At 45.5% G+C, this 9,243-nt stretch overlaps 1 protein-coding gene across 1 annotated transcript in view; it reads right to left on the reverse strand.

Annotated features, from left to right (window-relative positions):
• The window catches only part of GLP2R (glucagon-like peptide 2 receptor), a 26,925-nt gene extending 20,356 nt beyond the window's left edge, over positions 1-6,569 (reverse strand). The window contains exon 1 of the mRNA XM_010136966.1: positions 6,465-6,569. Coding sequence (XP_010135268.1) covers positions 6,465-6,569 — 105 coding nt within the window. The remainder of the gene's footprint in view (positions 1-6,464) is intronic.
• Positions 6,570-9,243: the final 2,674 nt, after the last annotated feature.

Genomic DNA, 9,243 nt, shown 5'->3' on the forward strand with positions numbered 1-9,243 from the left:
ATCGTGTTTGTATTTGTTCCATCCAGTTGTGGTTTTTTCCAGCAGAGATCCTTTGGCCTGTGAGAGAAAATACTGAACATGATGAAAATCAGTTAGAACCTTGTAGTCTTTTAGAGGCAAGTTTATTTCCATTGTAAAGGAGAGGGAGAGGAGAGGAGAGGATGGCGACACGATTGAGGTAAAGATGGACCCCTCCCTTCTCAGGAACCTCGCTGGAATTCCCCCAGCTGCTGCCTTTGCCTGAGCAAGAAATGAATTGCCGTGCTGCTGCATGATCCCAGAAATCCTTCCAACTGTGTCAAGTCTCTTTTTAAAAGCCCACACACATCTTTCATCAGGACCCGTGAGGGTGCACCAAGACCACTGGCATCTCATCCCTCCACTGCAGAAAATGTGTGCTTATCTGCTCAAACTTACAGTCTCCCCCGGCTTTCTGCAGGCGATTTACACCACCGTCAGCTCATACTGCTCATGCGCTTACGTTTCTGCTAGAGTAATTTAGGACTCTGCTTATTTTTAGAGTAGTTTTAAAAATAAAAAGTAGAACAGTGAAAAAATTAATAGAAGAGCAACAAATGAGCAATTTAGCTACTATTTAAATGAAACCAACTCTTTGGCTACTAACACTATTTCTCCAGTGCTCTGCACTCCTGCCCAGCACTCCAGAGCCCACTTCTTTCTCCAGCAGCTGCCACTGCGCCAGGGACATCTTGTTTTCCCTGGTTTTTTTGAGAAAACACAATTGTGAATAATTCTTACTTGCCCATCTCACCAGCTACGTTGCCCTTTCTGTCTGGACAGAGCACAGGTTTTCTGTCCTCTTGTGTCCATAGGGGAGAAGAGTCTTTGTCCTCAAGATTTCTCACACAGTGAAACAGAGCATTATTTTTATCCATGGCAAAATTTTCTCCATACAAAATGTCTTACAGAAATGTATTCTTATGTCCTGAGTTTTTGTACGTACTTTTATTTTCTTTTTTTGATTTTGTTTTAGATATTTTCAAAGCTGGTTTTGCTTAGGTCTTTCTGCTACGGTGATGACCCCCGGGGAGATCAAGAATTCCTCTAAGTTCTGAAAAGCTAGATTTGTGGAGAGAGTGGGATCTGGAGCGACTGAGTTGACGAGATCTGGTTAGAGAGAACAGAAACAAAAACACTTCAAGAACAATCTCCCCTTTACTAATGTAGCCTTGAGGACAGGCCCAGCCTTGGATTTAATTAGTTTAATGACAGCAGATTCTGCAGAGTCTCCTCTGGTGTCAGAAATCCACCATCCTGCTCCTCTCGGCTGCTCCTGTGCTGTGGGCTCTGGCTCAGGCCCTTTGCCCGCTCATCCTCTGCTGTGCTCTGGAAGCTTCTGTCCCCAAACGTGTCTAGCTGCACTTAAAGCAAGAACAGTCCACTCAGTCCACAGAGTCCTACCACACCTACCACCCACTCTTCTGGGTGGAGTTAGGCTGAGAACACAGCTGCAGCAAAAAATGTGTCCCGTCCACAGGGGCACTCGCTCTGCCAGAGAACTTCTGGCGGGTGGTACCAGAGAGGGTCCCTGCGGGTATCAACCAGGCTTTAATAACGACTCTGTGTACAGTGACTGGTGTGACCAGGGCGTGGTGGACATCTGTGGCTCGCACCTGGTCAGTGCGGAGGTTGCAATTGTCTTCGGGGGACTCTCAGGTTTTGACTTGCTGTCCGTTAATACCCGTCTTTCTGACCCACCTTTACCACACAACGCTGTAACGGCAGGGCCAGGGCTGAGAGCTGCTGCTTAGCAAGGGAGTGGCTAAAGAAAGGAGACTGGATGCAGAACGGCTTGGTGACGCGTTAGATTCAGGCTGTGGAAGAAATGCCCAGTTAGGAGCAAAGCAATAGAGACAGGACAATGCCAGACACTGCTCACAGTTCAGGATCAGCGGGGGACTTGATCGTTATTTATCCAGGGAAAAGAACATCAGCTTAAGCAGTCTCTGTGTAATGTGCCAGCTGGTGCCCTGAAACCAGGGCTTTGAGTGGCCAGAGGCGGGCGAGTAGTCAAAGAACACTGTCACTACCCGTCACCAAAAATGAAAGATTCGCTGCTGGCTGAGATTGTAACCACCCGATTTTGGAGAGCAGACTAAAGGTAAGTGTTCTCAAAAGCAACAGTCCTTAGACCAAAGGATGTTTTTCAGCTCTCCAGGGAATATCAATTTCCTTTTGTCGGGACTAGACACTTTTGGAAGCTGCTCCTCACACATGTGTGATTGTCCTGAGCTTGTCTGAGCCTGGTGATGTGCTGAGGGCTGAGATAAATGACCGAGACAACATATGGCTGTGAACTTCACCTGTATTTTTTCTTTGAACCTACGTTGGCTGGAAAAAAAAAAGAATTTATTTGCTTTGAAAAGAGGAACAGTGCAGACTATTAGCTAGCTGTTACCACCCTTTCATGAGAGAAACCCCACGGGGCTCGTGCATGTTTTCACTGTGCAAAATGTTGCCTGCCCAATATTCTGCTTTTAGTGTCTCGGCTAATTTCCAGACACCCTACTTTACATTCCAGGGAGTAGAAAGACTATAATTACTCTTCCTCTGATGGGCTTGCAAGATAAGGAGAGAACATTTACAGCAGCCATGAGAAAGGAATGCATGTTTCCAAAATAAAAAGCATCTTGACATTTCCCTCATGTAGGCCTCAAAACGCTGGGAGCTTCTTCAGACACTCCTGGGTCAGTGAACCTCGTTTGAAGAGGAAAAGACATGGAGATGACGCATTCGTAGAAAGCACTGCTTGGTTTAAGGGATAACACTTCACTTTCCAATAAACAAATGCATTAAACAGCCAAGGAACTGCAAGGAAAGCCTCACAGCAGCTACCTGGCTGCTTGTGTGGTTTCGTCCCTGGAGATGAGGTTGACACACCGTCACGAAGAAGCTCACCCAACACGAGCGAAGAGCGGTTCAGGCATAAATGACAGTTTCACGTCACTTCCTTATGCAACTGTCAGTTTGTGCAAAGCTGCAGGCAAGTCAGATGGACAATACCCGGGCATTATTGCGTGGTATTTACCAGTCAAATATCTGTGAGGTGCTCGGTTTTCTGCTGTGAGACTTTGTGATGAAACAGAACAGATCAAGTCTATGCAAAATCAGAGCTGCACCTGACCAAAAAGTTAAGAGCTGTCAGCTGACCTCAAAAGTTAATCTGAAATACAGTTAGAAGAAATTACAAAATAATTTAAATTATTATTCAAAAAATGTGCAGGGGATTGGAAATTAACAGGGGAGCGGACGGTGAGCAGTTAATAAGGGCCCTTTAGATCACAGAGAAACATGGACCCTCCTGCAGAGCATCCACCCATGTAGAGCCAACACGCCATACTCCCAGGAGCCGCAGCTGGAGGGTATATGTCAGGACTTCTTGAGACTTCATATTTAGTTGTAGAAATGAAGTGTCCCAAGCCGCTTGTGTGCAGCACAGGAGACCTTGACACTCCTGGAGCTGTACATACGAGGGAGGATGTTGAAAAGGAGCACAGGAGCGTATCAATGAGCAGGATTTGTCCCTGCTGCAAGTCTGCCTGCATAGCAGGACTGCATCTCAGGTCACACCTCGAAAGAGACGGCGATAAATTCACAAGTTGTCAGGAAAGTGCTGGAGCGGCCTCAATCTTCAAAGACTGAGAAATCCCCATTGATTTGTCTCATCAAAGAAATGGTGAACAGGTACGCAACAGCAAACCACGGTGACCTGAATGGCAGCAGCTTGTGAACCGATCTCCAGCTGCTTGCCCGGAGACTACCCAGAGCAGCTAAGGAAAGCAAGCTACGGGGCTGTGCAGCCTCCACTCTGGAGAAAACCTGGAGAGACATGCGTACAGAGGACGGCTGAAGAACGCTGGCGGTACCTTTGAATGAGGAAAATCAGCTTTCTTTCCCTTCTTGGCTGGGAAGGGCTCGACGCGGGTGCCCCACCGAGAACACTTCAGCGTTCCCTGCAGAGGGACGCCCTGCCAAGGCACTGAGTGCACTAGAGAACTCTTGGCTGTCCAGTGAGAAGGCGGACTGTGTGGTCTGGGAATACGGCACCAGCTTAAGAGGGAAGGGGAAACTAAGGTACAGGGACATGATGTCGTGTGTCTGTTTAAGTGAAAAGGATTCAACACAAAAAATTGAAGAGACAGGCTCGCTTCTGTACCTGACATCCATGTCGCTAGTATTCTTCAGAGGGGGGCACAGGCTTTCCCAGGAAGAGGAGGGTCTGCAGTCTGGGTCAGTGTGAGGAGCACTGCCGAGATCACAGGGCTTTTCCCGCTTTTGCTACATATGGGAGAATTCCTGGTCCTGTGGCTGTGCTCTGAGAGCCACTAAATTGCTCTCTGTGTCCGACATACATCTGTGATTACAGACCCGGTGAGGTTTGGTTATGACCTGAGCTTTGGGCTCCTCACAACTAGTCAATTTAGACACAACGCACGCTCAGCTTTCAGGGGAACATACCGTGATCTCAAACAGCGCCAACTCAGCACCACTTTTGATCCCTGTTTTGTGTTTCAGTTGACATTCAGCCACTAGCCTTTAAACAGGACTCCGGACTCGGAAGAAATAATTCGCCAACATCCAAGACAGAAGGTCAGAAAGTGGGTGACATTTTGCCCCGCTCTGGATGTTTCTTCACTTCGGGCTGCCTGCAGTGTCTCTGGCAGCAAACAAACCACCTCAGACTGCGAGCGTGGCAGGCACCAACCTTCATCCAAACTGAAATGGAACCAGACTGCCCTGGAAGGGTCTTTCAATACACCTGGTTTGCTCAGAGCCCGCAGACTGCACCGAGATGACACCGCTGTTCAAAAGGGTCTGGGCTGCCGCAGAAAACTCTGCCTGAAGCCCTCGCTTAGCAAGTGGGTTATAGCAATAACCCTCCAAGGCTATAAACAGATTGGTTTAAATTTTTTTTTTTTCAAAACTGGCCACAACATAATATTTCATGCTTTTAATTTCTTATACTCAGCTAACAGTGAAATGAGATGTTGCTGTTTATCCAGACTATTCTATTATGGACAGAAAAAACCTTCACTTTCAGATAAATTAGAAAGAAAAGAAGAAATATTTGCTTCTTCTTTCAGTCATGATCCTGAGTTATTCTGATTGATGTTTTTCACATCCATAGAGGTGTTTGCTAGAAAATATGGATACAGTGATTTATGATTGATATTTATCAAATCTTTCTTATTAAATAAAATACAAAGAAATATAAGACATATATTTCTTTAACAAATTACAGGAATCACTATGACAAAGTAATTCATTGTGATTCATAGTCTTGTAAAGTTTTGATCTCGTGGAACTAAATCGGGGGGTTTTCTGCTGACATTGATGGAACCAGTCCTACAGATTTAAGGGACATCACAAACCTGAGAGGTTTTTCAGTTCTATATTCAGTTATGTGTGAATTATACAAAGGCATTAGGAATATTTTCTATTAAAAAAACCCCAGAGTACATGTCTTCTGGTAACTTTTTCTTCACAAAAAAGCTAGAAGAACGGTGACAGCCTCTGCGGCATGCAGATCCCCTTCCTTAGCAGAGCAGCTGAACGGGGGACGAGAGGCAAAAAATCTTATTACTTCTAGTTTAAAGTAAGCCTGGTTCTCATGAACACTTACTTCAGAGAAATGTACCCTAAATCTAGGTATGAATTTTATTCTGATGAATTGAAGTTTACTCCATCTTAGTAATTTAAAAAAAATTTATCACAAAGTTGATATTAATAAACTGTAATGATTAGAAGAATACATGAAAATTTCCTTGAGTTGAATTGCACGGAGATATTTTGTCATTAACTCCCTAAACCTCTTCAGAATTGTAAGAATACAGACAAAGAAGTAAGCTTTTTTAATAGATTTAGAAAAAACAGAAGAGGATCATTTAGTCGGTTTCTGCAAGAAATAAAAGTAGAAATTGCACCCAGATTTATCAGCCCCTGCAAGACGCTGAGATGCAGAATCAAACCAGTAACACCATTATTTCACAGATGTGAGATTCAGTGTTCACCTCGTACAAGACAAAGTCTAAAGGATAGTGCCACGAACAAAGCAAAGCTGGTTTTAGAAGAGAGCGAAACCAGAAGAGAAAACCGTGATGCGCAATAGTATTGATACCTGGTAGAAAAATTGGAAAATAAATATAATTCAATACTGATCAATATTGACGTGAAAAGAGGTTGTACAAACAAATGCAAACACATTTTATTCACTGAATGAATGAGCATTAATAGAGGAAAATTGTAATAAATCACCTAGAGTGACTCATAATACGAAACTCTGCCACTTCTTAGTCAACATTTCTCAGGACTCATTTTTGATAAACATGAGTTGCTATGGCAGAAGCATTTTTGAAACAAACGTGCTGTTTGTGAAGGTTACAATGTTATGTGATAAGAACCCACTTTTCTACCGTCTGTTATTGATGATCGAATCAGCTTACCTGCTTCACTAGGAACAGTATCATGACAGAGCTGGCAGGTGTGGGAGACATCCTGGACCAGATTCCCACGCTGGAACAGAGACCAAAAAGTGTCACCATGCCCATTCTAATGAATTTGTCCCCAATATGCTGCTATTGCTCTACTATACATCAATTAGATCATCCTGTCCTGTGGGGGAAAAAAAAAAAAGGAAAAATATCTTCTTTTCTGAGTGCAACTGTTTAACTAATCTCCTTCCAAGTGAGGAACTCTACTAAAATGTCTGGGCTTTCTAGACTCCAAGTACGTTTTGTTTTTTCTGATTAAGACAGAGCGAATTTACTCAAAACTCCACAGAAAGTCTGCTTATTGTAGCTCGTCCTGTAGCCAATAAGGAGTCCTGTTCCCTTGAAACTCCGTGGGAATTTTGCCAGTGGTTTTGCAAGAATGCAATCCCGCTCCATAAACACATGTATATTTATATACACCTCATGAAACCATTGAAAGATGCCCTAGAACACAGGAAAACTTGGTGTAGGAGCTTGCTGAGTCTACTTGGCTGTTAGGAAGCTGTTTTACCCTTTCTGATCGTGTTTTGTCACATGCACAGTCAGCGCAGCATCGGGGACAACGTAAACATGCAAAAAGTGATGTAAGCCGCAGTTAACATCTTACCACAATTCCTGTGACATTCTGCGATGATGCTGCCTCCTCCATTTCTAAGAGAAATGAAACTTGTGGCTGTTTGTACCGGAGGATGGCCTGTGCCCTTCCCAGAACTCACAGGTGTCCCGGACAGCTAAGCTGCAGACCAGACAGAGGTGCAGCCCTAGGACTGGGAGAGCAGCAGTAGCCCGGTTCTGAATGCTGGACAACGGTCAAACCCAAACTGTTTGGCAGGCGCAGCTGGCAGCTCACCCCGTCAACTTGGCCAGTGACGTGACTCAAATCCCTCTCTGCACATGGGCCAAAACTTATTCTGGAGGAACCCAGGAGGTGGAAGGACATGATGTGTATCCCTGTCTCATCTTCACATAAAGTCCGTGTGTGCTAAAAAAGAGTACTGGGACATGAGGTACGGAAGTGCTCTGGGGACAAGTACTTCAGGGTGGAAATGCACCCAGCCCACCCTGGAGGCGATAGGGACCCTTGCTGCTCTGCACTGCTGTGCCTCCTGCGTGGATGTGCCGGAACACATATTCCTCCTGACACACCTAAGGGCAACTTGGGGACCAGGGAGAGGCACATCAGAGCCCCATAGCAACTGCCCATCTGTGCGTGGCTCCAAGGGATCAAAGCACGTTTCCTAATGGCCGGACGAATAAGACCAGCTCTGCAGCAGGTTGAAACCAGGAGCCCTGAACCATGCTCTGGCATCGGAGCTGTCCTGAGATCACCGTAAGAAATGTCCTGGTGCTCAGGAAAGCCTGAGGTCTGCCTAGACCTGGGATAAGCAGATCCACAGCGTGCCCCGCAGTACATGCTCCCGACCCCTCAGTAGCGTGCAAGTCCTCCCATCTTCTCCGCTGGCAGCTAGCACCCAGCAGCTGAGGCTGTTTTCAGTTGTTAGCTTCTACAAGGTGTTAGTTTTTACCTGCTCCCTTTTAAGAATCATCTGACGTTGATACTGGAACAATCTCTGTGGTCCCTCTCTAGAGTTAATGCTGCCCAGGACTAGGTCAGCACAGGAGACCTACATCCACGTACCCCCATATCGTCATTACACCAGTAAATCAGGGCTCAAGGTGATAAAGAGAGAATGCCAAGCTGAAGTTTGAATTTCTGAGCTACTGTCCAGAGTTTTTACCAGAACGTTAATTAGGAAGGTCATAATGCTGAATGCTGGACACAGCTGCCCACCCCCATTTGCTCTCAACTTCACTCCAGAAAAAAAACACTGGACATAATGCTTTGTTTGAAAGAAGCTCCAGCTCACTATTTGCTCCTCTTTTATTTTGTATCTTTTTTCACAGTATGAGAGTTCTAATCAATAAACGTTTATGTAATCACTTCTCCTATTACATGGAGCATTCTTACACAACAAATGGGTTTAAAAGTGTGTGGTACCAGCACTGGTGGGGCAGGAGCAGAAAAACAGCTCAGTGAGAAATCTCAGGCTGCAGCTGGATTTGACATAAAACTGTGAAGTTTGTCCATATCGAAGAGGCGCCACTGTTATTCCCAAGTGAACTCAGCTGCCTCCAGTCTGGTTTCACAGGGCTCAGAATCTGTTTGAATACAGCCATTTGCAGATTACTCCTGGGAACTGCAGCACAGATGAGTGTTTGAAGGACCTCCCTCCCTCCCTCCTCCCTCCCTCCTCCCTCTGATCCTGCTCTTTGACTTGCTGCGCAATATTTACTGGTGTCCAGAAGCAGCAACGATGCTTGAGGTGGAGTTCACAAGTGCCATCTTCTTGTGAAAACACAGTAACACAAAGCTGTAGGAGAAAATAACTCCTGTCTCAATTTCCAGTGTGATTTCTGGGATGTGAGGTTTGCTCTGCCTTTTTGGCCCAGATACCTGCTCAGTCTGTGGCTCCGTGGCTGGCCAGCATTTCAAGCTGAGATCTTCCTAACAGCCTAAGACAGGCATTCACCCCGCTCCTTCGAGTTCCGTGCTGGGACTTGTCTGGCCACAAGCTTCTCCAACCCTGACATCTTCTGGAGAGAGAGCTGTCTTAAAAATCAGAATGAAATGTAAAAGGTGCCTGTGTGACCTCAGTGCCTGTCCGGGGGTATCGTTCTCCTTTAGGACAGCTGTTTGACCGTACAGCTGGAAAATGAAGCCAATGTTTAC

This window comes from Buceros rhinoceros, unplaced genomic scaffold, assembly GCF_000710305.1.
Source record: "Buceros rhinoceros silvestris isolate BGI_N320 unplaced genomic scaffold, ASM71030v1 scaffold17825, whole genome shotgun sequence".
NCBI classification, from domain to species: Eukaryota; Metazoa; Chordata; class Aves; order Bucerotiformes; family Bucerotidae; genus Buceros; species Buceros rhinoceros.